Source organism: Daphnia pulicaria, chromosome 11 (assembly GCF_021234035.1).
Source record: "Daphnia pulicaria isolate SC F1-1A chromosome 11, SC_F0-13Bv2, whole genome shotgun sequence".
Classification (NCBI taxonomy): domain Eukaryota; kingdom Metazoa; phylum Arthropoda; class Branchiopoda; order Diplostraca; family Daphniidae; genus Daphnia; species Daphnia pulicaria.
This window is the reverse complement of record NC_060923.1, coordinates 2,440,100-2,467,704: the sequence shown is the minus strand read 5'-3', so window position 1 is coordinate 2,467,704 and position 27,605 is coordinate 2,440,100. Positions and strand designations below refer to the sequence as shown.

General features: G+C 42.0%; 8 protein-coding genes and 1 long non-coding RNA gene across 13 annotated transcripts; 6 read left to right on the top strand and 3 right to left on the bottom strand.

Moving 5' to 3' along the window:
- Positions 1-2,305, top strand: LOC124315385. Of its 2 annotated transcripts, none has more exons than XM_046781033.1 (6): positions 1-1,150; positions 1,216-1,704; positions 1,769-1,837; positions 1,901-1,990; positions 2,050-2,108; positions 2,183-2,305. In XM_046781033.1, exons 1-6 carry the CDS (start codon positions 713-715, stop codon positions 2,187-2,189), a joined length of 1,152 nt encoding a protein of 383 aa, XP_046636989.1. In that variant the 5' UTR covers positions 1-712; the 3' UTR covers positions 2,190-2,305. The 2 variants fall into 2 exon arrangements, with proteins under 2 accessions (XP_046636989.1, XP_046636990.1); XM_046781034.1 differs by having other exon boundaries at positions 2,050-2,119.
- Positions 2,306-3,544: 1,239 nt separating this feature from the next.
- Positions 3,545-6,594, top strand: LOC124315351. Of its 2 annotated transcripts, XM_046780982.1 has the most exons (6): positions 3,545-3,570; positions 4,579-5,011; positions 5,074-5,565; positions 5,618-5,686; positions 5,769-5,858; positions 5,924-6,593. In XM_046780982.1, the coding sequence occupies exons 2-6, from the start codon at positions 4,604-4,606 to the stop codon at positions 5,993-5,995; spliced, it is 1,131 nt and encodes a 376-aa protein (XP_046636938.1). In that variant the 5' UTR covers positions 3,545-3,570; positions 4,579-4,603; the 3' UTR covers positions 5,996-6,593. The 2 variants fall into 2 exon arrangements, with proteins under 2 accessions (XP_046636938.1, XP_046636937.1); XM_046780981.1 differs by lacking the exon at positions 3,545-3,570 and having other exon boundaries at positions 3,823-5,011; positions 5,924-6,594.
- A 10-nt stretch (positions 6,595-6,604) lies between these two features.
- LOC124315379 lies at positions 6,605-9,469 on the top strand. The gene is made up of 5 exons (XM_046781026.1): positions 6,605-7,063; positions 7,122-7,613; positions 7,682-7,744; positions 7,808-7,897; positions 7,962-9,469. The coding sequence occupies exons 1-5, from the start codon at positions 6,605-6,607 to the stop codon at positions 8,016-8,018; spliced, it is 1,161 nt and encodes a 386-aa protein (XP_046636982.1). The 3' UTR covers positions 8,019-9,469.
- Positions 9,470-9,903: 434 nt separating this feature from the next.
- LOC124315435 (acyl-CoA-binding domain-containing protein 5-like) lies at positions 9,904-12,691 on the top strand. The gene is made up of 5 exons (XM_046781110.1): positions 9,904-10,135; positions 10,470-10,663; positions 10,750-10,957; positions 11,338-11,534; positions 11,605-12,691. Exons 1-5 carry the CDS (start codon positions 10,075-10,077, stop codon positions 11,980-11,982), a joined length of 1,038 nt encoding a protein of 345 aa, XP_046637066.1. The 5' UTR covers positions 9,904-10,074; the 3' UTR covers positions 11,983-12,691.
- On the bottom strand, positions 12,446-21,195 carry LOC124315279 (glutamate decarboxylase-like). The gene is made up of 9 exons (XM_046780844.1): positions 21,129-21,195; positions 20,955-21,033; positions 19,344-19,580; positions 15,533-15,730; positions 15,348-15,466; positions 14,888-15,283; positions 14,673-14,822; positions 14,408-14,605; positions 12,446-14,334 (listed from the first exon to the last, which is right to left on the bottom strand). The coding sequence occupies exons 2-9, from the start codon at positions 21,019-21,021 to the stop codon at positions 14,161-14,163; spliced, it is 1,539 nt and encodes a 512-aa protein (XP_046636800.1). The 5' UTR covers positions 21,022-21,033; positions 21,129-21,195; the 3' UTR covers positions 12,446-14,160.
- On the top strand, positions 15,335-22,279 carry LOC124315737. Of its 3 annotated transcripts, XR_006911621.1 has the most exons (8): positions 15,335-15,422; positions 15,536-15,721; positions 15,797-15,961; positions 16,929-17,017; positions 17,129-17,762; positions 17,875-18,194; positions 19,361-19,610; positions 21,232-22,279. It is a non-coding gene; the product is annotated as an uncharacterized LOC124315737 (long non-coding RNA). The 3 variants fall into 3 exon arrangements; XR_006911622.1 differs by lacking the exon at positions 16,929-17,017; XR_006911623.1 differs by lacking the exons at positions 16,929-17,017; positions 17,129-17,762 and having other exon boundaries at positions 21,232-22,275.
- Positions 22,280-24,303: 2,024 nt separating this feature from the next.
- LOC124315565 (myosin-2 essential light chain-like) lies at positions 24,304-25,714 on the bottom strand. The gene is made up of 6 exons (XM_046781334.1): positions 25,645-25,714; positions 25,355-25,527; positions 25,238-25,265; positions 24,963-25,103; positions 24,738-24,902; positions 24,304-24,665 (listed from the first exon to the last, which is right to left on the bottom strand). Exons 1-6 carry the CDS (start codon positions 25,697-25,699, stop codon positions 24,559-24,561), a joined length of 669 nt encoding a protein of 222 aa, XP_046637290.1. The 5' UTR covers positions 25,700-25,714; the 3' UTR covers positions 24,304-24,558.
- A 104-nt stretch (positions 25,715-25,818) lies between these two features.
- On the top strand, positions 25,819-26,862 carry LOC124315654 (oligosaccharyltransferase complex subunit ostc-B-like). Its single transcript, XM_046781460.1, has 4 exons — positions 25,819-26,145; positions 26,218-26,291; positions 26,362-26,579; positions 26,643-26,862. The coding sequence occupies exons 1-4, from the start codon at positions 26,007-26,009 to the stop codon at positions 26,659-26,661; spliced, it is 450 nt and encodes a 149-aa protein (XP_046637416.1). The 5' UTR covers positions 25,819-26,006; the 3' UTR covers positions 26,662-26,862.
- On the bottom strand, positions 26,774-27,586 carry LOC124315628 (COA8 family protein Y39B6A.34, mitochondrial-like). Its single transcript, XM_046781417.1, has 3 exons — positions 27,470-27,586; positions 27,215-27,412; positions 26,774-27,150 (listed from the first exon to the last, which is right to left on the bottom strand). Exons 1-3 carry the CDS (start codon positions 27,569-27,571, stop codon positions 26,917-26,919), a joined length of 534 nt encoding a protein of 177 aa, XP_046637373.1. The 5' UTR covers positions 27,572-27,586; the 3' UTR covers positions 26,774-26,916.
- Between the last annotated feature and the right edge of the window lie 19 nt (positions 27,587-27,605).

Sequence of the window (27,605 nt, the reverse complement as noted above, 5' to 3'; positions counted from 1 at the left end):
TGTTGTACAAGCTTCTCCTTTTTCTTTTTTTTAATATTTTCTTCCGGCGGACACCTTGGCACCTACAAGTTTTCCCATAGCAAAAAGAATCCCCCGAACATAAAAAGCTGATCCTTGGAAACGTTTCCATCAATAATAGGACGCCATTCGAAGCCAAAGTTTTCATTTCTTCCCATGAGATATCCTTGGGAAAAAAGAATAAAATCCCACGTCCTTATATACACAGTCCACAGATTGAATAACCAATGCAAGGATTTTTTCTTTTGTACATGCAGGATCGTCTGGGGTTACTATCGAAATCAATTTGAGAGAACACGAGAGGTGTTTACTTTTTTCAATATTATTTTTCCAGCACCAAAAGGAGACTCTGCCTAGAAGGGGTCTCCATGGAACACAATCCCTGGTGATTGATCTCCCCTCACAGACTCGCGTTACCCATCGCAACAGGCGTCGATTTCTCACCAGGAGCCGGTCGTCGACCATAATCCCGCGTCAATTTGTTTGATAGGAAAATCGGTTGCCATGTGGACGATGCCTCTTTTCATTATGTGACGATGCGCAATGGATACAAATTGGCGCAGGAGTATGGCCCAGCAGCTTCTCCCGTGTGTCCAAAAGTTGATGTCGACGAGCAGATAAATACCGCGGCCATTCACGCACAAGTGACTTGGCCGTCGAAGTCCAAATTTGTTGTTCCGAGAAGAAATCCAACATGTTAAGCCTCGAGAAAAGTCTGTGGCCTCTGATGGCCGGACTGAGACTCCTGGGCTTTCATATGGGGCCGTCGTCCAGCTCATCCAGTCGTTATTCCGTTTGCCTGTTATCGGCCGGATCGCTAATGGTCCTCTCGACCGTTGCTCTCCATTGTACCTCCTTCGTTTTCGGCGTCCTGCGACTCAAGGCCAACGAAATCGGACCCAACGGGGCCAACCTGACGACCACCAAACTGCTCAACATCGGCATCGAGCACCTCAATTACACCTGGGTCCTCATCGGAGTTCACGTGACCTTTTTCTTTGTCTCGCTCACTTCCGGCTGGACCCAGTTGTGGGACACCTTGCACCTGGTCGAGGAGAATCTCAAATTCAATGCGACATTTTACGCCAAGTGCAGAAGGAGCGTCCTGATTGGATTCGGCTTTTTATTCATGGTAATAACCTGCAATTTGATTATCTTTTACCTTTGCTGTTTGTGTAACGGATGATTATCGTGTAGGATTGCGTCACCCACATATTCCTTTCCATCCGCTCCTTTTACTGGGACATGGGACTGATGAGTCCATTGGCTATTGTTCTGGCCAATTTCTCTAGGATGACCATCATCAGCGTCTTCCTGCTCTTCTGCGTACTGGCCAGGGTCCTGACGCTCATCTTCCAAGGACTTAACGAGCAAATCAATGACCTGGACGAGCCGGAAAAGTTTTCATCCGTCTATTCCAGCAGGATCTTGAACGTCCGTCTAGAAAAATGGCGTAGGAATCACACGCTGGCCTGTCAGCTGATTGAGATGATCAACAAATGTTTCGGTCTGGTGATGGTCATGACTGTAGTCAACGTCTTTGTCAGTTTCATCACGACGGCGTTCGAAATTGTCAATTTCATCCAGGAGAGCGACACGATCCCAGTCATGTTCGTTTTCATCTTTGCCAAGAAATCCTGTCTACTCACCATCATCATTTACGAGCCCTATCGTCTGCAGGCCGAGGTTTAATTAGATTATTGATTAGTTTATAATTTGATTCCGCTTTAATAATTTTGGGATGATGTAGGTTAGCCGCACTGCAGTCGCACTCCGCAATATCCATCCTTTGACTGCCGATCTCTTGACGCAAATTAAAGTATAATTATAGTATACCATTTAATTAGATTGGGTTTATTTATATATTTCGAAATGTTTACAGCTAAACACTGTGGTGGTAGAAGTAACTCACGCCAGTCCCAAAATTACAGCCATGGAATTCTTTGACGTCAATCTCAGACTGTTGCCGACGGTATTCCATTTTGATTTGCATACGTAGACGTACGTAATTGAATTAATTTTTACTTTCAGTTGATTGGAAGTACACTGACGTATGTAGCCATCCTCCACCAAGTTTCATCGCACTCACAGTAACTTTATTGTTAGCTTAATTACATAACTAGATTTGATAAAACTATCACCATCACGATAAATTGATTAACAGCTGCTGATGACGCAACATTTAGCCGAAGTATTTACGGACGTTCTCATCTGAATCTCGTCAGTTACACACGCCACGTCTTTACATAGGAACTAACTCTAATTTACTGCATGTGCTTTGCTCTTATAGAATTTCATCAACTTGTTAACGTCGAAAAATTGTCTAATAAACGAACTCGATCAAACTATTATTACTGCTCTCGGCTTCCAAAAGCCAGACGAACAATTAGATATTAAAATAATAAATATTAAATAAATACATTCAGCCATTTTACGGATGTCGATTGTCGAGCGCAGGTGAGAAAATTGTTTTATCGTTTTTGTTTGAGCGGTTTGTATTTTTTTGGGGGGGGGGGGGGCGGGGTCGATTTGTAATAATTTGTATCGATATCTTAAAGCGTTGCTAATTAGAATATTAGTGTCGTCTGCTTTCCGTTTGGTTCTACATGGGTTCTACCATTCTAGTGTTCTACTCGCATCCCATGCTACAAGTTTCGAAAAAGAGTCAAAGTTTAAAATATTAAAGAAAACGGAACAATTACTTTTTTGAAAATGTACAAGTGTGGCTGCACAAAAAAAAACCCTGAAAAGTATAATAAATAAAGTTACAAAACGTGATCGTCGTGTGAACTTGCATGGTGTCGCGGCTGGCAATGCTCTCCATTCCATGCTGTTTGGCGGGTAAATACAACTAAGAATACAAATAGGATGACTATGGAAGTTGAGAGCATATATAGAAGAGTTTTTACCTGTTACAAATTTTGGTAAATATGTTAGTTCCTGACTAATAACATCTAAAAGCATTTATCGTGTAAGCCCCCTGTCAATGCATGGCAATTTGTTTGCACCATGTGTAACCTTCTCTTTTGTGCAAACTTGAGGCCAGAATCATAACCACAAGATATGCAAATTATGCTTGTGCTGGCCATGGTTATCAGCCAAAAAATACCTCTCAGTCTTATCATCATTAGGATATTGATTTTCATTACTGTTTTATTCCTCTGTTGTGCTAGATATTTGAATGATGCATGACTTGCAGTATTGCATGGAATGCTTCAATTCTGTATTCTCCAATTTATTTTAATTAGGGTTTACCCACTGTCTCATTTTCAACTTTTCCTTCCTTGCTGTTTCTGTCATTATTTATTCGTAATCCTTTTTTTATTTTTATTTTAGATAAACAGCATCCTGTTGGAGAAACTACCAATGTCGGTCGAGTGGGACGGATCTCTTCTTCCCCCATCTTTAAATGTCCTCGTGTACTCCCAGGTGAGTGTGGGCTGTGGGGGTATTCACGAGGACGTCACTATCTCGCCCTGGTGGATTCAACTTTTTAGCGGATGGATGGAACACCTGTGGATGGATGCCTGGCCGTATTTCCCAGGCTTAAAGGTACGACAAATCTATCTCTCGTCCTTTTTTACTGTTTGGTGGCGTTGATTATTGCGTGACACATTACGGAGTATGATTATTCCTGAGTTATGCGATTGAATGGAACTGTTTCCCCTTGCCATTTTTTTTACTCAGCTAGGGTTCATTCAAAAACTCATTTGTAGAACAACTGAGATCAGGCCCGAGTTTTGCACCTCACAACTTTGTCTGTGGATCAACAATCAAATTTATTATTATTTTTTTAAATTTAAACTCTTTAAGCAAAGTGGAACTAGACATTTTCACGACAGAGGAAACTTTCCGCCATACCGGCACCTTCTCATTTGCCCATATTGACTAGCTGAATAACAAAATGCTAGGTAATTAACACATTCTTTCTTAATGAGAAACTTAGGTAATGTCTCCCCCTAGACGAGAATACCTAGGCAACGATTCCTATTTGTTATTTTAGAGTCAACGTTGGCTTGTCAAAAAGCAATTAACTCTGCGCTGTATAGAATTTCTGTACGATTTTCCCAAGTTCAAAAGTTTCACTCCCGAATATCACGGCTTCCCTTTGTCATTCAAAATCCACCAATTCTTTCAAACATTTCACTTTAATTGAATTCAAACCACTCGGCGCATTGGGGAGATCTTGTAGACATAACATTTCCAGACCCCCCATCAGCAATCAACTTGTTTAGACAACCAAGTAAACCTATTCCGTCAGATTCCGGATGTCTAAAGGGAAAAGGTTTCAAGTGTGTGCTACGACACTTGTGTCTCACTCCATCGGCAACAGATAAATCCAGACGACCACGTAGTAAGTGCGCGGTACAATGTATGTTGAGGCCGATTAGAGTGAACGGGCCGGGAACTGCGCACTGGCAAAAGAGTGTGCAGCTTCCGTCCTGTATATAGCTGATCGATGAGGCAGATGGACGCCATCACTCACCAACAAGTTGTCTCCTTGAACCCACCTAACTCGGCCATAACCGCTATAACTACACGATCGGTCATGTTACTCAGCATAGAGACGAGTCTTTGGCCTTTAATGGTCGGACTGAGAATCTTTGGATTCCACATAGGTCCCAGCCAGAAATCGGGATCGAGTCGCTATTCCATTGGCTTGTTGCTGACGGGATCGCTGATGGTCTTGTCGACCGTTGCTCTCCACTGTACCTCATTCGTTTACGGCGTGTTGAGGCTCAAGGCGAACGGACTGGGTCCCAACGGCACCAACTTGACGACGGCCAACCTCCTCAACATCGGCATCGAGCACCTCAATTACACCTGGGTCCTCATCGCCATCCACACGACCTTCTTCTTTGTTTCTCTCACCTCCAGCTGGACGGAACTGTGGGACTCGCTGCTGGTGCTTGAAAAGAATCTGAAATTCAATTCGACATTTTACGCCAAGTGCAGGAAAAGTTTTTTGATCGGGTTCGCCTTTTTGCTGATGGTAATAAATTATTTATTCAATTTTTATGTTTCTTTATTGATTGTAATTTAATAATTATATAGGACTGCCTCAGCCATTTATTGGTCTCGATGCGTTCCTTTTACTGGGACATGGGATTGATGAGTCCTTTGGCTATTGTCCTGGCCAACATCTCCAGGACGACCATCATCAGCGTCTTCCTGCTCTTTTGCGTCATGGCCAGGGTCATCACGCTCGTCTTCCAGGGACTGAATGAGCAAATCGTCCGCATAGACGAAGCCGAGCAGTTTTCCCCGTTCTATTTGACTGGCAGGATCTGGAATGGCCGTCTGGAAAAATGGCGAAGGAATCACGCTTTAGCCTGCGAACTGGTCGAGATGGTCAACAAATGTTTCGGAGTGGTGATGCTCGTCACCGTAGTCAACGTCTTTGTCAGTTTCATCACGACGACATTTGAAATCGTCCGATCCATGCAGGAAGATGCCACGATCCCTGTCCTGTTCGTTTTCATCTTTGTCAAAAAGTCCATTCTGCTCTCCATCATCATTTACGAACCCTACCGCTTGCAGGCCGAGGTAATTGACTTTCAATTGTTTGAAAATATTATTCAATTTTGGTTGTTTCTAGGCTGGACGCACTGCCGTGTCGCTCCGCAAACTCCAACCTTCCACTGCGGATCTCCTATCCCAAATCAAAGTACGTAGTACCTAGTTTTCGTATAGTTTTCAACTCGATGAATAGCTCGTGATTGCGTTTGTCCTGGTTACTTTTACAACAGTTGAATACCGTGGTGATTGAGGTAACCCATGCCAGTCCCAAAATTACGGCCATGGAATTCTTCGACGTCAACCGCAGACTTTTGCCAACGGTACGTTGTTAGAAATTGTAAAATAGCACAAATAGGACAATTATTATTTTTCTTTCCTTGTCAAGTTGATTGGAAGTACCCTGACGTACGTTGCCATCCTCTGCCAAGCCTCATCGACCCACTCGACATTTAAATGAAATCAATTCAATTTGCTGTTGTCGACCAACTGATCTGAGCTGAAAAGGACGACGGGGCTCCTTCATATCAAAGCAAAATGTTGACGTTACCAAAAATAGCTCTTTTCAAATTCTCCTTCACGGAGCCTTAGGCTACTTTCTATCGTAATCCTCACGTATTATCCAGCGGGACGGAGCATCAGCAGCCGCAAGGAGAAGTGTATGGCGTCGTGTTGTTGTTGGAGCACTCTAAAATCCCGAGCGGAGAGCTGCTTATATCCAAGCAATATAGGTTATGTGTAGTAGGATCGGCAATGCATCACCGCGCTCCATGAAAACGACCCCCCGAGCTTTGAAGTAAAATCGAATTAATTCCGAGTGAATTTGCAGATAGATGGACTTGATGCCGTACTATTTTCCCGAGTTTAATCATTTATTATTTTTTCATAAGATAAGCGCTATTTAATAAAGGAGATGTTGTTTGTCCGATCGATCGCATATAGCGATGGACGTCATTCAAATAATCAATAAACATTTATGCGCCGTACACAATTTTTATGGGGGTAATCGCTTCATTCTCATTACGTCTAAGCCAGTTGGAAGACGCTTTTCAAAATTCCCGGTAGAATAATGTCTGACAATACGATTAGCAATAACGAGAATCAATTTTATTTAACTTGTTTTAAACCGCTGGCTGTTTGGATGCGAGTACTCGGCATCGAGTTGGATCCGTTTGATTTACCGAAGCGCAGGATCTTTTGCGGCCGCTCCTTCAGTGTCTTGATGTTTTCCATCACCCTGTTTAGTAATCTCGCATGCATGGCCAATTCGTTCAATCAGCAACTCCTGTTCATCCTACCGAATTCAAATGTCAATGGGTCGGCCAGTGATTTTTGGACGCTGGTCATCGATATCGGCAGTTCTACCGTCCTGGCCATCGGCGCCCATGCCACGCTCCTTGCCATTCCACAAAATTCCGAGTGGAGATCCTTGTGGACCAATTTGCAACAACTGGCGACTGAAAATGGCCAACCGTTTTACTCCAAGGCCCGCAAAACTGTTCTAACGTCCCTACTATTCATCATAGCGGTATTTTTAAAATGTTTATTTCATTCCAAATTGAATAACCTAAATTTGACATTTACAGGATGGATGTAATAACACGATCCAAGCGATTTTTTCGGACATTAAATTTGATGACCGTCCGATGATAACCAGGTTGGCAGGTTTCGTCTCTTCCTTAACCCAAATTTATGGAGTCAGCGGTCTGGTATTATTCGCCACCATCGGCTGGCTAACGTCCGAAGGATTCGTTCAACATCGTTATCAGGTCATCGCTCTCGATCCCGCCATCCGCCCAAATCCTTCCGTTACTACTTCCGATCTGAAAAAGTTGAGACGCGATTTCCTGACGCTCTCCGAAATTGTTTTGCACATCGGAAACTGTTTCGGCCCTTTAGTGTTCGTCTGGATCGTCTACATCTTCATCAGCGTCATCGCCAATTCGTTTTACCTGGTCAATAGCGTCCACATTCGCGTGGAACTTATGTTGGAGGTGCCCTTTTGGATTTCCTTATTAATAAGGAATTTGATCTTTCTTTTCGTGTTGGCATCCATTCCAGTTACCCTCCAGCGTGAAGTAAAAATTAATTTCTATAGATTTATTAAGATTAATTAATTGATTGCGCATAATATGTCCTTGTATAGTCGTTGAACACCTGGAAATCGTTACGGAGAATTAGTTTCGATGATCCTTTGCTGCAGTGTCAGGTGCAATATTTTAATTGTAATTTTTAAATGTTGTGATGTTTGACTAGATAATTTTTTATTTAGTTGGATACGTTGACGATGGAAGTCTTGCAATCACCGACCGAGATGACGGCCATGGATTTATTTCAAGTCAACTTAACTCTTTTCCCGACGGTTAGTCTTTCATTTTCATTTCATTTTCTCCCCAATTTTTAATTGGAAATTCTATTGGGACCAGTTGGTGGGGACAACGTTAACCTACTTGATTATTCTGAGTCAATTCCAATCGAAGTAGCGGTTGCATCGAGTTCGTTATTCGACTAACAGGTGGCACCACGATATACCTGTGCGTCTCTACCTGTGTGAAAAAGATAACGCGAAAATCCCCAAGTGGTCAATCATATCATATATATCATGAAAAGGGGTGAACCACGAAAGTCATAACATAAAACCTTAAATTTTTGATTCACGGAAATTGCACAATCATTTATTTCCCACAATTGTAAAACGTTGCTACAGGATCTAAACAAATTACACAGCGCAGTGATGCCTATGTCTAGCTTCGCCGTTCCGTCTCCCAGGTAATAATATTATACCTGTGGGCCAAAAGCCACTCGTAACCCGACCGACGTGTGCAGCAGCTGCATGTCTCGAGAAAGTGAAAGCTGTCCAAAGTCGGCCAGACGAAAAAACAATAAAAATAATCATCTATTTATTCATTTATTTATTTATTGTCGGATCCAACCGTCGACGATGGCCATAACAAGGGGAAGGGAATTTTGATATTCTAGAATTGCCCAACAACCAAATTCCTGATTTTTTGTTTGTGTTATCTTTTGCGAATAACTAGGCGTCTGTAGACTGGTTTTTGTTTTCCTCGGGAAAACCATGTCCCAACTTTCAAATAAGTTATTTAAAAAAAATTGAATTTTAAAACTAATGAAGCACGGCAGCGATTTAAAAGAAAGCTGCCAATCTTGTTCAGTTGGATTTCGGCGATTTCGGCAGATCGGAAACAATTTCTTCCTGGTGATTGTGTAGGCACGCTCTAATTATTTTCTCGATTGTAGTAGTACATCATACCCCATGAAATAGCCCGGAAAATCGTGTCGCCATCTCAATTCGCACCGTGTGCAACAGCATAAGGGCTGCTGCTGCTGATGTGCTTTTATGGCACAGTGTAAAACCCGAAGCTCATGGGACCCAATTTTGCCACATGACGCGCAGTTGTTGCCTACGTGTTGACCACATGGAGCAGCTCAGCAGCAGCTATACGACCGAAAAACAAGCCGGAGATCCGGCATCCTTCACCTCTTTCCTCGATTGTTTCGTTTGACGTCACAGCTAGTCTCTCTGTTGCTCGAGAAACAACCAGGGAATGTATTATAAATCTTTTTTGGAAAAACCACTGAACACGGTTATTGCTTTTGCGGAGAATTATTATATTGCGCGTACTTTTTCAAGGTGAATGAATCAATATTGTTTTTCTCCGATAATCTTTTCGTCCCTGGAAATGTCAACAATATTTTGAAAATTGAAAAAAAAACAAAACAAATTTGTAGGAAAATGTTATATTTTATTTTCGGACTGTTGAGAGACCTTGATCGCCCCATATTGAATTTTGGAACGAAATTTGTGAGTCATTACAGAATACGTTATCTCTCTCTCTCTCTCTATAATTTATACAGTTGTCTTTAGATTGTGTATACGTTCATTCATTCATTCCTATGGGACAACGAGACATGGCGTGATATGTAGAGAGAAAGAGAAAAGAAAACCTGAAAGGAGAAAAAAAGAAGGACGCCAGCAGCTACACACACACACACATTATTAGGCTAATGATATTCAGTCACGGTCATGACCTGGTTTCTTCGACTAGGTTTTCTTCATCCGTCTGTCTATTATAAAAATAAATACTAGAAATAATCCTAGACGTAACCAAATAAGTCTCTTGCCTTGCAACCGCTTATTCGATTGTTTGTCGTTCAACTATTAAACGTGCGGATGAAAGGAAATTCTTACAATTTTTACAAGAGTAATTCACGCTTGAATAATTTGATGTCGTGTAAAATAACATTGGCCGATTTCACGATACTCGGACTTTGGCCGCACCGATCTCATCTCGACGACTAGTATAGCAACTGATACGGAGGACGACAGATGGCGTCTCGATCGCCTTGTGTCAATTCACTTCTCAACCTGCGTATGGCATGTTGAGGACTCCTGCATACTTACTCTCGACTTTTCTCTTTCGAGTCGAGTATTCCCTGAGACTGTGAGTGGTTCTATCGAGTAGCGTTGATTGTTATTGATTCACGCTTCTAGTTATTACGCACGAAATCCAGACGAAAATGTCGACAGAAGAAGCGTTTCAGGCTGCTGTCAACGTGATCCGATCCATGCCAAAAGATGGTAGGTTATTGAGTTTTCTTTTTCCCGTTTTTGTGTTTGTTATTGCCGAGTGACTGACGTATGGTGGGTGTGAGTGTCTTCTGACGGCGCTGACCACTGCAAATTCCATCGGTATATGAAATGAGGTCAGAAGTTTGCCTCCAGGTAAGAACAAGAACAGCGAGTTGACAGCTATTCTACAGTAATATCCCCGATAATTGGTTTTTGTCTGTGTGCAGCCATTTTTTAATCAATATGTATGTATTTGTGCACTTGCACTGATAAGACGTAATCTGAGTCTTGACAATCTCGAGACAGTTAGAGTAAACAAGATGTTTGTTGGTGTTTCATGCAGGGCCCTTTCAACCTTCGCCCGACCTGATGCTTCGCTTCTATGGATTATTCAAACAGGCCACCCTAGGAAAAAACAACTTGCCAAAACCATCCTTCTGGGCAGTGATTACCAAAGCGAAATGGGATGCATGGAAGAATCTTGGAAACATGCCAAAGGAGGAGGCAATGAAGAAATATGTGGATGAGCTCAAGCAGGTATTTTGTTTGCTACCCTTTTTCCCATGATGGCACAGATAAATTTCCCACTACATTTTATTGTGCTTTCTTTCTCCTGTTGCCAGATCATTGAGACCATGTCCTACTCTGAGAATGTGGCCAATTTCATGCACGTCTTGGGCCCTTTCTACGAAGCAGTCTACGACGGCCAGGAGCCGGAGAATCTGCGCCGAAATCCGTCTCCCCAATTGTCGGAAGGGATGGACAAAGATCAACAGGAAGACGAGAGTGGCTACAGCAGCAGCATAAACGGCACAGGGGCGGAAGAAACAGGTACAAATAATTTGAATAAATACCTGAGGAGGAGCCACTAAAACAAGAAACGGGACAAAGAAAAAAGAGCCAAATTAAAAGTAGACAGTAGGTTAAACGACGAATGGAAATGTTGGAAAGAAACGAGTTGACCTTGAGCCAGCACCAGGTACACAAGTTGTCGTGGTCTGACGGGTATGGGTCTCTTGGGAAGTGGGAGGGAGGAGCTTATTGCCTGTACATAGAGTCGGATCTTGAGGAGAGATCTGCTCAGTCGCTCACCAGACATAGGTGGTCTATTGATTCTCGACACATTTTTCCCCCTAAAACATTTTGGTTTTGTGTGTTGGCGTCGTTTTTTAACGTCAATGTTGTTCGTGTCCGACATTTACACGAAATAGAAAGCGCCGATCTGGAAACGGAGAACAACAACAAGCCGCTGAGAATTGAAGAAGAAGAACCAGTTACTACACTTTCGCCTGCTACCAGTTCGACTTCACTTTACGCATCTGAAAAGTTTTATAGTGATGCCGAGAGCGACGACGAATACAAGGATCCCTTGCCAGACGTCTATCCGCAATCCAAATCGTTCCATTCGGTAATACCATAGTTCTTATTCTAATTTTTAAAAAGAAAAGTCTTGTCTGACTGTTGTGAATTCATTTCAGGCCATGAACAAGTCATCCAACATCGATTCGGGCGAGCAGCTACACGTCACAATGGCCATTCAGCGGCTTCAGGCCGATTTGCAATCCATCAACAGTCGATTGGAGGCGTTGGAAATACACCGGAAGGAGTCGACGTTGATGGAAAATGGGCAGCCGAGGCAACAGCAGCAGCAAGGCAGCACGAAACACAGCACGGTGGAACAGGTGGGCTCGTTCGCCGTCACCTACGGTTCCATTCCCTCGGTCAACCAGCTGTCTCTGCCTTCGTGGTTCCCGTTCAAGAACGTGAATGTGGCTACGATCGCCGTCATCCTTGGCTGGCCGCTACTCGCTCAATACCTCTACGCGCGGTTACATCATCGCCACTCGGCGGTCTAGAAGAAATGTCCGTCAAAACCATCACAAACACGCAGACAGCAAAGAAAACAGCGTTTCTCTTTTAATTCTACAACTATTTGCCTTTTTTAAAAATCTTCTTCTAGATTTCGTCCGTTTACCACAAAATGGGTGCTGCTACTACTTCTACTTAACTGGGAAATTTCAAACTCAAAAAAGAAAAGACAAAAAAGACAAAGTTATTGACTTTTTTATATACATATTTGATATATTTTTCTATGGAAGATTCCCCCCTCCCCTCCCACTTTTTTTTAAAAAGATTTTCCATGACTGCGGATATTAAAGAAATTCCTTCGTTCCCCCTCCTTTGGTATCTCCCTTCCAAACAAAATAATTCATCCGAAATATTTCGTGTGTTTTGCGCCTTACCGTTGATGATCAACTTTTACTGCTGGTTGTGTGTATGTGTGTCGATTAACGTGATGTTTTTTTTTCTTTCCCCCCCCCCCCCCAATTCTTGTACACTTTACACAACATTTGTGAAAAACAGGAAAACCTCTTTTCCGAGCGCCAAGCGAAAAGATAATTTTGTTTTTAAAAATTCTTCTACTCATTTTTCCATCAGGGAAAATCATTTCATTTTCTCTCTTCAACTTTTTGTAGAGGAAGAAAAAATTAACGATTGTAAAGGAGTTGCAATTCAACGGGGTAACTATATATAAATACACGACAGTTGTTATTATTACAAGGAGGAACTCGTTTCACTTTTCTTTTTATTACAGCATCTTGAGGAATTCGTGTAAAACCCTCGAGCTGCTTTCTCGTTATGGCGTGTTTAACTTTCTCCACTTTCCCAAGTTCAAATCAAAAGATAAATCAATTCGTATTGTTCTTTTTCTGTTGAGTATATTTCTGTCCTTCTGGTTTCTTGTTATTACTCATGTATATTTAACGGTCTATTTTTAATAGTAGTCTTATTGCTGCTCACACGTTACGGCGGAATGTTAACGACAGTTAAAATGAAAGTGACACAACAATCAACGAAGATGATATACAAATATTGAACTGCTGGGGGGAGGGATATGTAGTTGGTTATTATATTGACACACACTTTGATACAATGAAGACATAATTAGCGAGCAAGACAAAAGGACACTGACAAATTAAGACAGAACAAAACGTCAATTTAACAGTTAAAGATGATCTCTCACATGTTATACGGATAATGCGAGAGACATTTTACTGCAATTTTTGGAAGACTTTTGGTTTTGCTGTCCACGTGCTCCTATGGCACGAGTCTCGTTGTTATTCCCGGCGACACGAATTTATTTTGAAACAAAAAGAAATCGCACGCTAATTTGAATAGGGACACACCCAAACAAATGAACAGCTGAGCGAGAAAAAAAAACTGAATTATGGAAATTTCAATAATTTGGATATGTGCAATTATTACGTGATATGTAGTGCACTTTCTTGGTTGTTGCAGTAAATAATAAATTAAATACAGCATATTTAAATTAATAATAAACATTTAAATATAATTGGAAAACAGTTATATAGCGCCACCGCTGGAGTGCAGTAGCAATAATCATCTTTGAACAACACAGTTGGGAAAAGCAAAATGAATAAAACTGGAATTGAAATTATTCGAACAAATATTGTTCCCAACTAAAGACGTAAGAAGGAAATGATTAAAGTATAAAATGAGGTTTAGACTGTGCATGTTGGTGGCCATGAAACATTAAATGTGAACGAGGTCAAAGCCACTTTCTCTAATGATGGGGGATCCCAGAGAGTATAGTATAACAGAAGAAGAAGAAACTCTATACAAAGACACACTTATTAGAGATTATGATATTAAAATATGTGACGGCAAGGTCAGGTGAAACGAGACGTATGTCTCGGGACACCTTGACCTTTGCACGAGTGCTTTAGTGTGCTGGACAGTAACAAGGAGTGGAGAGCCCACATCAAAATGTGCAGTGCTGTGCCAGTGCAGAGAAAATTTAAAGGTGCAGTATAAAGTGCATCAGTGACGAAAACAATGCAGCAAATGCTGAGTGGGGGAAGGACTGGACAACAAAAACAGCCATCACACAGCTGTGTTAACATAGACGGCAAGTAACATGGAGAGCGCATGCAAGTGGTGTGTGCAATAATGACCACAACAACAATTATGTAAGACCGTGCTACTACTTGATAATCATATAGTGATAGTGTTTAGAGGTCATGGCCCAAACGGTCCATTTCCTCCACCAGAAAGTCAACATCCTCCTCGGTGACAGCCTGATTGGAGATGATGCACCTGAAGAAGTTGGGCAGCTTGCCTTGTGGTTGGTATCCCACCATGAGAGTTCCAGTCGACATCATTCGTCCCTTGAGAATGGGCGTAATCTGTTTGGCAAGTTGATATAAAAATTTCTCATTTCCTATTTCAATTATTTAATTAATGACATTTTTTTTTTACCTGTCCAAGGAGACGATCACGTTCGGGGCCAGGAGCCATGGTGCGGAAACGAGTGGGGACATACCAGAAACAGACGTTGGTGCATTCAGGTTCGGCTACAATCAACTGGAAACGTTCCGGTCTCTTTAAAAGTCCTTCGACTAGATATTGAGTTAGTTCGATGAAGCGTTCCATTTGCTTGGCAAATCCTTCAGTTCCCTTTTAAATTTGGAAAAAAATTGTTTAAAGTTTAGATTTCTTATTAAAAGTTAATTTTGTTCAATACCTTGGCCCTCCACAGCAACCAGAACTTGAAAATGTCGTTATGGCGACCGCATTGTATAACTTTATCTCCCGTATCGTAGGTGACATCGTAGTGTTTGTCCTGCTGGAACAAGTAATCGGCGCACATCCGGTTGCAATGGTACAGCAAACTCTGGGAAAACGAATCGAAAATGACTCTCACAGGATCAAACGAATTTGACGAAAATCAAGACTCACATTTTGCTTGAAATGGACCGTTGAACATTGGAGCAAAACGTTCATCATCTTGTGGGGGTTCCAGGTGACCGAGTCGGCCCTTGTGATGCCTTCGAATTTGTAGCGGAACTTTTCGGACATGAGGAGACCCCCACCCCAAGCAGCATCGATGTGCAGCCAGAGGTGATGCTTTTCGCAAATGTCGGCGATAGGATTGATGGGATCGAAGGCTCCGAAGACGGTCGATCCTGCCGTGCCAGTCACCATGAACGGGATCTTGCCGTCGCTGATGCTCTTGAGGACCAACCGCTCCAACTCTTCCGGAATCATTTGTCCCTTTTCGTTGCAAGGAACGCTGATGCAATTGTCCGTTCCCAATCCTGAAGCAGCGGCTGCGCTCATCATGGAGAAGTGACTCTACACAAACATTTGAATATTCGTTCATTCATTTGGATTGAATTTCAAATGAAATTTCACGTACGTGTTCGGATGTGAACATGACGAGTGGGCCGGGCAAGGATTGCAATCCTTCGCTCTTGACACGTGGATATTTGCGGTAACGGGCGGCCAGGACGGCGTACAGGTTGGATATGGTTCCACCTGCGCGTTCAAATTTCATCACATCATCCGTGTGGAAATGAATTAGAATGTCAAAATTGTGTTTACCAGGAGCCAGAATCGAATCTCCACCCTTGTAGCCGATAATCTCCCTCATTTTCTTGAGTGTCATGTGCTCCATGAGGATAAAGACGGGCGAAATCTCGTAGGTGAACATGTTGGTGTTGGCCGTGGCCGTCAGCCACTCGCCGGCCATGGAAATGACGTCAACTCCATTGGACAGTTGGTTGAAGAAACGTGGGTGACCTGTCAATAATTTTTCAATTTCCAATAATTCAATTCTTTTCAAGTTCTTCTGTTTGTTTTTTTTAGTACACCCATCAAGAGACACACAACCCCCCCTCCCTCTTCTGGCAAAGAAAATCTATTCTTTGCCCTTCAGAGGAGATAACACCCAAATGTTTATAGATGCGGATGAGACCTGTCATCAACACGGTCCCAGGAGAACCAACCACACCCCCACTATTTACCATTTCGGTATGGCATAATATAATTTTTTTTTTTCTTCCTCCTCTGCCACTCCGCACCGGGTGAGATATCTGTCGACATCAGACATTTTCTATTTTTTGGCAAAAGAAAAGGCACTAGGGCTGTTGGGTAAGAAATGGGGTCGAATGTCATCGGCACGCGCTTTACTACTACACCCCATATCGTTGCACACACAAAAGAATATCACGAGGACGCCCATAATTCATCGGGACATGTCGGCTGCAGTATGCCCGTATATCTTTTCTCTCTCTCTCTCTTCATATGAGCAGCATTTAACCTTTTATAAGTCCCCCCCACCCCTCTCAAGGCGCTAAAAAAACCACACTCTCTTGTACGGGAATAAAGAAAAGAATCATTTGTCACGTGAAGGGGTGGACCAAATGTGTCAACACCAGAAAGTTGATACTTTAGCAATAAAAAAAAACCCCAGTGATTTGCCGGAGGGTTTTTTATTTTTGTCATCATTTCTACCGCGAATTGAATCAAATGTGGAAACACTTTTTGATGTTGATGGCCGAGTAAATGCAATTTGGCTTTTCCCTTTCATCATCTTCGCGTTATATTGGCTCTGCTGAGCTCGCAATTGGTCATCTCCCGTTTTGATATCAAAAGCTAACCGACCCGTTATCGCAATCTGTTACCAGTGCCTCTCCTCCCCTCGCTGTCGGATAATAGGAACATATCCAGCTCTCGAGGAGTAATAACCGACTGGATAACATTCTATACCAGGCCTTGATATTAATCACAGGAAAATTTGATTTTCCGTTTTTTTCTGACGGTCAACAACTTTTAGTGTGTCGTGATCCCTGGGGATAATCTTTTGGCGAAAGAAACTTTTCGACGGAGAGTTTTACCAAAGGATTTCCAGCTTTTGTTTGCGTATTGTTTAGCAGTGTTTTTGGCTTTTGACATTTTCCCCCCATTCTCTCTTCCTATTAATGATTTCTATATATAGGAGCTCTGCCTTCCATTGTGTTGGCCCCCTGGAGGAGGGAGGGGGGAGATCAATCTCCCGATTTGTGATCCCTCTTTCTCACTTTACTTGTAATAATAATACTTTTTCTTTCTCTTTTTCTCTCCCTATATGGTGAAGAAATGATCCATTGGACTTGTTTCCCTTTTTCTCTCCTTTTTTATTCTCTTTGATCGAAAAAGGATCGCAGACTGTACGGGCTGCTCAAGCTGCTGACATCTCTCTCTCCACCCCTCAGCTTTCAATAACGTGTTGTACGTCGTCGTCGGCTGTCGCTCACTTCTTTCTTCCAACACTTGAAATAAAAAAGAAAGAGAAAGAACGCAAGGAGTGAACGGGTCGTGGCAATCCGCGTGAGACGCTACGCAGCTGCGGGCGTGAGACGGACCGTCTTGAATGCGGACGTCAAGCGGAAAGACAAAGGATCAAAATCTATTCCACCCACCCACCCCAAAAAGACACACGGATGGAAATCTATCAATCAGCCGATTTTGATCCTTATAGATGTGATGTACTGGTTGGTTCCCGATTACCAGCGACTGTTTTTGATCGATCCGCAAAAATTCTCTCGCTCCTTTTTATTTCCGTCGAGCTCCTAGATGAGAAAACAAGGAGCCAATCGAATGGATAGCAGCTGCTTCCATCTCTCTCCCCCACCCACCCACCCACCCCATATGGAAAAGCGAAGGAGGCCGAAACCACGAAACGCAACTTTTCCATCAGACGCCCATTCCTCTTGAATATTATTACATACGCCAGAGAAAAAGAGTGGAAATCTTATTCGAGAGATAGAGGAGCTGGAAGCATATTAAAATGGTGCGTTGCCATGTGCTGCCATTCCCGGAGGCAGTTCAATTTTCCTTATCATCTCAAAACTAGAAGAAAATGTTTGTTAATTTCCCTTCAAATTGAATTCGATTTCGAATAGGCTGCACCGAGAGGCGGCAGAATAAGCTTCAACTGGAAATGTCAAACACTCGTGGCCCCCCGAGTTAGTAGTATTGTAGCAGTGATTGGAGGATCGGGTCCGGCGATAAGAGTCTGAGGGATATCATCCACTTCATTTCCTCCTGCGATGTCCAATTGTTTGGTGGGCGCACACACACAACTGACACGCCATTTCCACCCACAAGGATGAAGGGGGGGGGGGATCCCTCCGTCACATCCGCCTACACTCCTATATCTCGGATAGGTTTGACATTTCGGGTTAAACAGCAGCTGCGGTTCGTCACATATCCGAAATAGAAGGTTGTATCAATATTATTCCATCTTGTTTAGAAACGCAACTACTATTTAATCCACGCCATTAATTCAGCGTGGCAAGGATCTTTTTCGTTTGTGTTTGAGCTGCGGCTAATTGGATGGGCATTCCACCAGTGTTGTCATCTATACAGACAGCCATTCATTTCAATCTTGTTTCCTTTAGCTACTAGATATAGGCCTTACTAGAGAGGAGGAGGAGAGGCTTTAGGATTCAGCTGGACACTAGAGAGGGGACAGAAGAGTGTCTGAAGAGGAGGAACAAATAACAATCTAGCGGGTAATGAGAGATATACAGGCCGAGAGAGGGGACGGGGGTGTTAAGGAACGGCTTATTCGTAACGAAGAAGTAGAAAGAAAAGTAATAGTTAGCCTCCTATTTTTATTCCATTACGGATCGACAGGCTTGCGCTGCACCCACCAAGGCTTGATCCAGCATTTCTATTCCGGCGGCCGGAATGAATAAGACCATCATCATTGATCTCTCTTCTTCTTCTTCTTGCCAGGGCTATAAAACGTCGCCCTATTTTCGCTGTTATTACCATTCGTTTGTTTTTGTGTGATTCGGATCGATGGATCTGAGGTTCCTTGATTCACTCCTCCCAAAATAATTTGATGTCAAATGGATCAAGTCGTACATTTGGAAATCCCCTCCGAAACTTTTTGACAGAAAGAGACATGTGTGTTTTCATTTCCCATTTATAAAAATCTAAAGAGACATTGAAATCCTCCTGATCCGCAAACCCCTCCTCCTCCTCCCGGAAGGCTTTTATTCCGATCCCTGAATGTCTTTCCCCTCCGTACGGAGAGAGAGAAGCCCATCGTCATTTTTTGGGGCTGGAAACAAAAGAGAAAGACACAACAGGAGCTCCTAAACAGAGACGGAAAGGATTTAGGGGAACGAGGAAGAACAGAAAATGGACGTTGACTTGTGTACGTAAGGCGTGGGGGGGCTGCGACATTTACAGTTGCAACTTTATTGAAGGGCCTTGGGCCGCATCGAAAAGGATTGGCGCTGGTCGAAGCGGAAATAATCCCGTCGCACAACCGAATTATTTCACAGACTGCCGACTGCAGTCGGCACTAGGACATTTATAAGCGCCTCTCCTCCAATGTTTAATTGAATTTCATTTGAACCTGTTTTGACTTGATAGGTGAGCGTGTCGCGACAATCGGCCAGGAGCTGGTCGATGTTCTTGGGCTGGTTGGGCAGAGACAAGTCGATGATCTCCAGCAGCTGCTCCGGATGATGGAAGTCGAGGATCTTGCTGGAACGGTCGAACGTCTTGTGCAGGAAATCCATCAGGATCTCCGTCATCCGGTTGAGGAATTCCCTCGTCTCCGGCTCGCTATCACCGACATGTGGCAGCAAATCTACAACCACCAGAGAAAGAAAAATAACTTGTAAGTAGAAAAATCATCTATTTCTTTCTATAGAAAAAAGAAAAAAAAGGAAATTTCCTGTTTATTTAAGGGCGAGGGAACTGATCTGCGGTCGTGTGTGATTGGAGATTGATTGGAATGATAACACCCTGGTGCCCCCCCCCCCCTTTTCCTTCCTCCCCGTCGGGGGATATTTATAGCGCCATTCATATCTTTGATGAGTCTCCAATCAGCGACATCTTATTTTTTTTTAAAACTAATATCGCGCCTGTGTATTTAATTATTTCGGGGGGTATAGGCTTTGATTTATTGAATCCGGATGGATAGGCTATAATCATCCATCATTCTCTCACCCCTCCCTCTACGCTCAGAGAAAGAAAAAACACAGCATGGCAGAATATCATGCGGAGTAAACAGAAGAGCCCAATTTGAATAGTAATTTCGGGGCCTATACACATACAGTGAAAGGGGTGAAAGACTGTGGTAGCTGCTACTGCAAGAGAGAGAAAAGCCCCTTCTGGTTTGTGACGATACCGAAAGCTGTTGGTGTCAACACAAACACGCACAGACACAAAAGACACACACTCTCTCACTCTGTGTCGGCATACATTAAAATTATGTTTAGGACTGGCTCAAGTTGAGGGCATTTCTACACGGAAATTTTAATTAGAATTTTTGATTATTATTTTCAAAGTTGTAGTCGATTGTTGCGAGTTATGTGGCGTATGTCGGGATCCGGAATTGACTAAATGGATGTTCAACATCGGGGAATGGAATGCCAATATATGTGGAGGGCCCCCAAAACATTTCATCGTACTGGAAGCTCCTAGTTCTACCCCCCGACACAGCAACAATGGCATAATAATAGTCATATATATCTCTATATGCGGAAGGATGGATGTACATATCTCGATATGTATTCTCAGTCTACGTTGTATATATATTCTGATGCTGCAACACAACAGTTTGGTGGATGCATTGTGTCTCAGTCGTATCATCCCCCCACCCGTTTCCAAGAATGGGGAGGGGAATTGAGATCAGGGGGGGGGCAGCAGCTTGTGCATTCTTCACTTTAATTAAACGAAAACTACAAAGAGGCAAATAATCAATGGCTCGGCGCGTTCTCTCTCTCCCTTTCCATCGAATTTTTTGAGAGAGAAATGCGACGGACCAGAGTTTGTAATATGCATTCAACAATTTCACAACAACAACAACATTGAGAGTTGTTATTACGACATCAACTTTTCAATTAAGAATTGACTACCAATATGTGAGAGCTATTATTGTTCGAACCCTCTCGGATTGAAAATTATTCGATTGATTTTTATTTTAACATTTCAAATTTAAGAAAATGGAAAAACTTACCGGAGTAGTAGAGGGCGCCAATGTCTTTGGCCAACCTGCGGTTTCCCTGTTCCTCCTGGACGGACATTTTTTTCTTGTTCTGTTACGGAATGAAATATGAAAACGACTTTTCAATTTCTGTTGTTTTTTGGTTGTTGGGAGGGATAAGTTTTTTTAATAATAACCAGCTGCTACCCAGTCGTGATTTATAGATTTGGCGCTTCTATTCAACTTGAACTTGACTCGACCGATGGATATGTGCCATTTGCTAACCCTGCCTTTTATACCATCTGTGTAGGGTCCATCCTCCTCCTCCTCCGTGCTGGATGCTGACAGATGCTGCTGGATACCGTCGGCTGGCTCTGCGCTTGTGCCGCAAAATCCTTCCCTCAAGATGTTTGGAATGGGAGGAGTTTGTGAGTGGATTCCAACCAGTCACGCCATCGAGATCCTCCTCTACCCCCACCCAAGAAAGGCCGCGAGATGATGACGACGTCTGCAATCGACCAATCCTCTTTTCCAACCTCGTAACAAACAAACAAGAAAGTGAGTCGAAAATGAATCCTGGATCGAAGAAATTTATCGGCATCCCCAATAAACCCAATTTTGTATTTCAGACGACTTTGATTCATCACCGACGGTCGTTTCATTCCTCCCACGTGGGATCCAATAATAACAGACGGGTTAGTATAGTTTAGATTTCTCCGTGATTAAATGTCGATCGATTGAATATTGATAAATCTCGGGCATAGATTTTTATTCCCGCATGTTGGAAACGTCGCACATGTGCGGGGGTGTTGTATTGTGGATGCTGTACAATTTTTATGACTGGGCCGATGGGAGGGAGGGTCTATCTATAACGTGAGAGAGAAGGAGCTAACATGCGTGAAACAGCTGGGCGTCATCGCTCAGGAACAGCAGCAACTCAACCGTTTACAATATCACGATATCGTATCTAAAACCTTCGCTACTGCATTTAAGACTTATGGAATTGCGCAGCAGAGATCACCAGCGTCACCCCTCCCGCGTTACATATGGCGAGAGATTTCAGGGTCCAAATTCCAGGCACTAAACTAATTAATATTCACGTTATGGTACATGGGTCCCTGCTTGTTCAAATTGTTGATGATATTTCTCTTCCATTTGGAACCTGTCGTTCAAATTCTTTTGTTATTTTCCCCTTCGTTCAGTTGTTGTTTCGTAGAATATTCTCGACTGTTTAATTCGAATAATTTTCTTCATCTTTCTCGTGACGACTACGAACGTCAAGATGTTATTGCTGTTGCTGTAATTGATGTATTGCGTCTGTTAATCATTTCTCCACGTATAAGAGGAGGGCGGGAAGGATACTACGAGATATTTAATCGATCGGGAAAGATCAATTCAAACTAAAAACAAGCAATAGATGTTTTAATAAACAAGGGAGTTTATTGGCTGGATACAAAACTTGGTGTAATTCGTTTCAAGATTATATGTGATTTTTCTCTTTGATTCAGCGACGTCGGACCGGAACTAATTCGCAATTACACAACACTCCTCCGTCGCCCGTCTTGCACAAATCAGCGCAGACTTGCCCCCAGTCACGAGTTGTCGTTGTCGTCGCCACCGTAACCACTTCCGCACGGCCCTCTAAGAATAACAAAAAATTTGCATTTTAAGCGATGGAAATTTGAATTGTTTAATTGAAATTTACCGATGCTTCGGACTGCGATGGAATTGGCTTGCACCGAGACCAACATGACCGACATGAAAGCGACGAGGACGCAACAAACGGTCAGTTTCATTTTTCAGTTTTTCCTGTAGTTCTAAAATTAGATTAAGAAATTTGCAATTTTCGATTGAAATATTTTTCAATGGAAATTATTCGTACCTGGACGTTTTTTAAGCGAAAATGTTGAGTGCGTATAGTCTGGAATGAGTCAACAATTGTATTGAGAATTGATTCAGAAACTTGTGGACCGTTATGACTTGACGTGAAAGAATAGCGGGTACAAAGTGAACTTTCATATCAGAACGAAATCGAACGTCATCGTTACCAAATCTCCCGGCCGCAAAGATTAGAAACGAGACGATTTTATAGCTGTACACTAATAATCTCTTCCAGCAGCTGATCTCTTGTGTTCTAGCCTTGATAATGAATTAGGGGGGGTCTCTCCTTTTTGTTTGTCCGTTCCCGATACACACAAACAAAAGTCATTCAACAACAGTTGAAACGGATTGCAATCTACTGCGCATTTGAACATGTGTTACGTCGCACATCGACGAGTAATCCCGTCGCTAAGTAGCTAGGCCCCTACTTAATTGTTTCGGCGATAAAAAAAAAAGACTCTCGGCTCCTTTCCAATTCTAATCCGAAATGGCGCCGTCGGGATCATCTGGAACGAAATAATAAAAAATAAAATGAAAACTTTTATAGATGTCGATCGATTTTGAGAAATCGATTCTCAAAACATTTCGCGGCTCTGCTGTTGAAAAGTTGATTTTTGAGTCAAACGGGAAGTCGATTTGCGAATATTTGATTGATTGCCGAGCGCAAGTGAACTAATTCAACAGCTAATTGGATACTTGAGTTGGCAGCTGTTACGACGTCCAAGGAATGAATGCGCGTGGCATGTCGATTATTAGTGGCGACCTCGAAACGCCAACGTGGGGAATGCGCACCGATCCGGGCACCCAAAAACACGTGCGGAAGCGAATGCCGAATAGACTGGATGGTTGTTTTTGTTTGCGCCTCGTGTTTATAATTTGCTGCGAGTCATCGTCAAGCATTGTTGATCTGCCATCAATCCTCTCTGTCTCTTGTTTTGTTGTTGTTGCCATAAGAGTGTCTTTTTTTCGTTATTAAAAGAACACAAAGTCGACAAGCCAAAAAAGTTTGTGCGCGCGGCTATTTCTATTTCGCCACTTGAGGTTGTTTTCTATATTTGACCCTCGAGTGTTTGAAATGTCCCATCATTCTTTTTCCTTTCGCTGGCCTTTTGGAACTCTTCCACCCGTAGGAAACGTCTAATTTCGACTTGGCACGTCCGACTGAAGTCGTACCCGCTACCGTTTCGCTTCCTTCCTTCCGCCCCGAGTTGCGTCATCGCACTCAATTGATCGCATGATGAAATGAATATTCCTCGGCATTAATAATACTACCAACAATCGGCCGTTTTCTTTTTTTCACAATTAATGACTGCCACCTGGCGGCTGATGTTACCAACTAAGAAAATTCGTCAAGTGGGGCAGCGTCCCTTTTTGTTTTATCTTCTTTTTAAAAAAAGAAACGGCCAGTGAACTTTGCGATGAATATCTCGTTACTAATGAATTGCGTGTACACAGGATGTTTGCTCCACATGACGTTGCCAAATGTAATAGATCCGATAGGTAGTTGAGGAAGCGCCAAAGTGTATTGTGGAATGTGCGGTAATATTATGATGAAAAAGGCACTGCAATACACACCAGAGAGATAAGAATATAGATGTGGGGTAGGAAAGATGTTTTAGGGCTTTGTTATTGGATCAGAACATAAGTACTAATTAGAGATGTTTTTTGTTGTTTTTTTACGAGGAATTTAATGAATTTATTAAATCGAGAACTGGGGTAATATGAAAGTATAAAAAAAGTCGTATAATCCCCCGATCTAACCGCTCATGACGGCACGAACAAATTCTTCGTAATTCACGTTGCCCTGGGAGTCTTCATGGCCATTCAATAGTTCTCCAACTTCTTCATCAGCCAACTTCTCACCTAAATTTAAAATAATTGTTTGTTTTTTATAACTGACACACCCAATGTTGAATGCAAGTCATTAGGCGTTACCCAATGTTGTGAGAAGATGTCTGAGTTCTGCAGATGAAATGTAACCATTGCCATCTTTGTCAAAATGCCTCAGTCCTTCAATGAAATCTTCAGCTGTATCGGCTGAACGGTTTTTGGAAATGGCTTGGAGGATTGGCAAAAACACCTCAAAATTGACACGAGCCTCTAAAGAATTACAAAAGGACATGAGCTGATTGAACCACAAAATCTCTCTCAATCAAATACCTGGTCGGTGATTGTGGGTCAACTTCTTCACATCAGATTCTGTGGGGTTCTGTCCCAAGGCACGCAAAATGTCACCAATCTGAGACACCTGAACACAACCATCTCCTTTTTGATCAAAAAGTTGAAATGCTTCCTGAAAGTCTACAAGAGAAATATTCAATTAATGCATCAGAAAGGGAACGGCAAGGGAAATCTAGGCCGATTATGTCAAAGGTCTGCACCAACTTTCATTACCATATAAGGTATGAAAATTGCATCTTTAAAAGTTTTCTTACCAGCAAGTTGATCTTCACTGTATCCGGCCTTTAAATAGAAGCAGACGAATAAGAAATAGTTAGATTATTTATTTCAACCAATTGTAAACGTTTAACTGTCATTAGAAAATCAATTACCATTTTTTCGAAACGTGAACTACAGAACAGAAACACACCCAAACGAATGCACAAGCAGTCTGTGTTGAAATTTTTTTGGAAACTGACGTCAAATGGTCCGTACCGTAGATATAAAATGTAGACTAGCAGCGCTAAAAATACGCGCCACCTTTTGGCAAGATAACAACAGGAGTCTGTTATTGAAATGGTTGAAATAAGATAATTCAAGGTCCATAAATACGCGAATATTTTAAAAATTGAGGATTGTTTTAGTTGATTTTGCCTCCAAAATATTTTTTTTATTTTGTTACCACAATTTTCATTAAACGAAGTTCCAAGCTTTGGTGGTTCGCCGCTTGAAAACATTTTTGTTCGACCAATCCTATCTCTCTTCTCTTCTCTCCAAAATGTTAACAATGAAGCCATCATTTTCTTTCAGTTTTCTTTTTAAAATTGGCTTTGTCGAGCGATAATAGTATTTTGTTATTGATCAAATCTATATTTTTTCATTATTGAGTTTTTTTTTTAATGATCATATTCTGTGTTATCGGCATCTCTGCAAAGCGTAGCTACCTCTCAACTGTCACTACGTGGCGTGCAGTCAGTTGACGTTTGAGCCGGTTTATTTTGGACGGATGCTTAATTGAGAAAAATATTATTCTATAAAGGCACAATGGAAGTTTTATACAGCATTCCTTTTTCCGTGTTGGAAGTACCCAATTTGAAAATAAAAAAACCGACATGGTTTCACCAGCCCTCAGCAATGACCGTGTTCTCTATCGTTCTGTTGTCATATTTCATGGTTACAGGAGGTGTGTATAGAATATTGATGTTATTGTCAAATAAAAAATCATGATTGTTTAATATTATTTTGATCTAATCAGGTATAATCTATGATGTTATTGTGGAGCCACCTTCAATTGGGTCAACAACTGATGAGCGAGGACATTCTCGTCCAGTGAGTTTTACCATATCAAAGACTCCCACTATGTGTTTCTAAATGCTTGATGGTTTATTAATTTGAATAGGTTGCCTTCATGCCATACAGAGTCAATGGCCAATACATTTTAGAAGGTCTTGCATCCAGTTTCATGTTTACCCTTGGTGGATTAGGCTATGTAATACTTGACCAAACTCAATCCACTACCATGCCTAAGTTCAACAGACTGCTTCTCATCTTTCTTGGATTTATCTGCATTGTTATTTCATTCCTGACCACATGGATTTTCATGAGGATGAAACTGCCGTAAGTTATTCGTTTCTTCAACTCCATAACACCAATTTAAATGTTTTTATTATTTTATTTTAGTGGTTATCTGCAGTCATAGATGTGATGACCATCAATGGGGATGAAATACATAAGAGTTCAAGTATAATTTTGTATGTTTTCTGGCCCTTCTCTCTGTACTTTGCTGCAAGTCTCTGTTTTTCTAATTGCCACTTCCCTACTTTTCTGCTTGTTGGCAATACTGAGCTTCTAAATGAAGCTGAAAAGAAGTGACAACTAATAATGACAATTACAATCTTAAGTTCTTAACACAATGTATTAAATAAGTCTGTACTGGGACCTATGTTACATAACTTTACAGAGTAGAAAAACCCTTTTTAAATCTACTTAAATTTGCCTTAATTCCAGGCCATAGAAGACCCATGTTTTTCATGTGCCATTCTACATTATACTTCAAGTGCTTTTCCCTATTTTGATCTAGGAATGCCCTGTAGAATTCAGATAAATCATCAGCAGTTAGGGGTTGCGCTGTTGTGCTGGCATCTTTACCTCTTCTCTCTAACACTGATGTCACAAATTCTTCTTTGGCCTGCTCATGGATGCAGCATTAATAAAAGTAAATTCAAATTTATAATAATTAGACAATTAATCACCTGGGTAAATTGAACATTGTGGATAGTCCAAAATAAGTGGTTCCATTCCTGTACCTGAGCCCGTCTAAGTCTGTACTTTTTCTCAGCTTCAGTTTCATCAGGGGGGATATAGAAGGTGATTAGGCGAAGACTTGACTTTGGGTCTGGAGGGCCGTAGACATCTGTTGTAGCAATGGCTTTAGACACAGCCTCTGGAACCTAAAAATTATAAGGCTTATAACACAAAGTGGGAAATTTCAAAACATAGTGCTTTACCTCTGTAGAAAAACAACGATAAAACAAAAAACGAGATGTCGAGACGCGTGTGGCTGTAGCTAGAGTCGCCATCCTTGTAAAATGTAAACATTTCGTGTCCATCTAGTGACCACTTTCTCAATTTAAAATTTCTTGC

Bases quoted from the DNA above. Each gene is read 5' to 3' on its own strand.
- LOC124315385 (XM_046781033.1), top strand. From the start codon at position 713: ATGTTAAGCCTCGAGAAAAGTCTGTGGCCTCTGATGGCCGGACTGAGA. The intron at 1,838-1,900 runs GTATAATTATAG...AAATGTTTACAG, and splicing joins ATCTCTTGACGCAAATTAAA to CTAAACACTGTGGTGGTAGA. The intron at 1,991-2,049 runs GTATTCCATTTT...TTTTACTTTCAG, and splicing joins ATCTCAGACTGTTGCCGACG to TTGATTGGAAGTACACTGAC.
- LOC124315351 (XM_046780981.1), top strand. From the start codon at position 4,478: ATGAGGCAGATGGACGCCATCACTCACCAACAAGTTGTCTCCTTGAAC. The intron at 5,012-5,073 runs GTAATAAATTAT...ATAATTATATAG, and splicing joins GGTTCGCCTTTTTGCTGATG to GACTGCCTCAGCCATTTATT. The intron at 5,566-5,617 runs GTAATTGACTTT...GGTTGTTTCTAG, and splicing joins CCTACCGCTTGCAGGCCGAG to GCTGGACGCACTGCCGTGTC.
- LOC124315379 (XM_046781026.1), top strand. From the start codon at position 6,605: ATGTCTGACAATACGATTAGCAATAACGAGAATCAATTTTATTTAACT. The intron at 7,064-7,121 runs GTATTTTTAAAA...TGACATTTACAG, and splicing joins CCCTACTATTCATCATAGCG to GATGGATGTAATAACACGAT. The intron at 7,745-7,807 runs GTGCAATATTTT...TTTTTTATTTAG, and splicing joins ATCCTTTGCTGCAGTGTCAG to TTGGATACGTTGACGATGGA.
- LOC124315435 (XM_046781110.1), top strand. From the start codon at position 10,075: ATGTCGACAGAAGAAGCGTTTCAGGCTGCTGTCAACGTGATCCGATCC. The intron at 10,664-10,749 runs GTATTTTGTTTG...TCCTGTTGCCAG, and splicing joins ATGTGGATGAGCTCAAGCAG to ATCATTGAGACCATGTCCTA. The intron at 11,535-11,604 runs GTAATACCATAG...AATTCATTTCAG, and splicing joins AATCCAAATCGTTCCATTCG to GCCATGAACAAGTCATCCAA.
- LOC124315279 (XM_046780844.1), bottom strand. From the start codon at position 21,021: ATGTCCGTCCAGGAGGAACAGGGAAACCGCAGGTTGGCCAAAGACATT. The intron at 15,467-15,532 runs GTAAACACAATT...TTGAACGCGCAG, and splicing joins AGATTCGATTCTGGCTCCTG to GTGGAACCATATCCAACCTG. The intron at 14,606-14,672 runs GTATTGAACAAA...CAAATTTAAAAG, and splicing joins GGTTGCTGTGGAGGGCCAAG to GGAACTGAAGGATTTGCCAA.
- LOC124315565 (XM_046781334.1), bottom strand. From the start codon at position 25,699: ATGTTTTCAAGCGGCGAACCACCAAAGCTTGGAACTTCGTTTAATGAA. The intron at 25,528-25,644 runs GTAACAAAATAA...TTTCAATAACAG, and splicing joins TTCGTTTAATGAAAATTGTG to ACTCCTGTTGTTATCTTGCC. The intron at 24,666-24,737 runs GTAACGCCTAAT...TTTTAAATTTAG, and splicing joins ACATCTTCTCACAACATTGG to GTGAGAAGTTGGCTGATGAA.
- LOC124315654 (XM_046781460.1), top strand. From the start codon at position 26,007: ATGGAAGTTTTATACAGCATTCCTTTTTCCGTGTTGGAAGTACCCAAT. The intron at 26,146-26,217 runs GTGTGTATAGAA...TGATCTAATCAG, and splicing joins ATATTTCATGGTTACAGGAG to GTATAATCTATGATGTTATT. The intron at 26,292-26,361 runs GTGAGTTTTACC...TAATTTGAATAG, and splicing joins AGCGAGGACATTCTCGTCCA to GTTGCCTTCATGCCATACAG.
- LOC124315628 (XM_046781417.1), bottom strand. From the start codon at position 27,571: ATGGACACGAAATGTTTACATTTTACAAGGATGGCGACTCTAGCTACA. The intron at 27,413-27,469 runs GTAAAGCACTAT...TATAATTTTTAG, and splicing joins ATCGTTGTTTTTCTACAGAG to GTTCCAGAGGCTGTGTCTAA. The intron at 27,151-27,214 runs GTGATTAATTGT...ATCCATGAGCAG, and splicing joins ACAATGTTCAATTTACCCAG to GCCAAAGAAGAATTTGTGAC.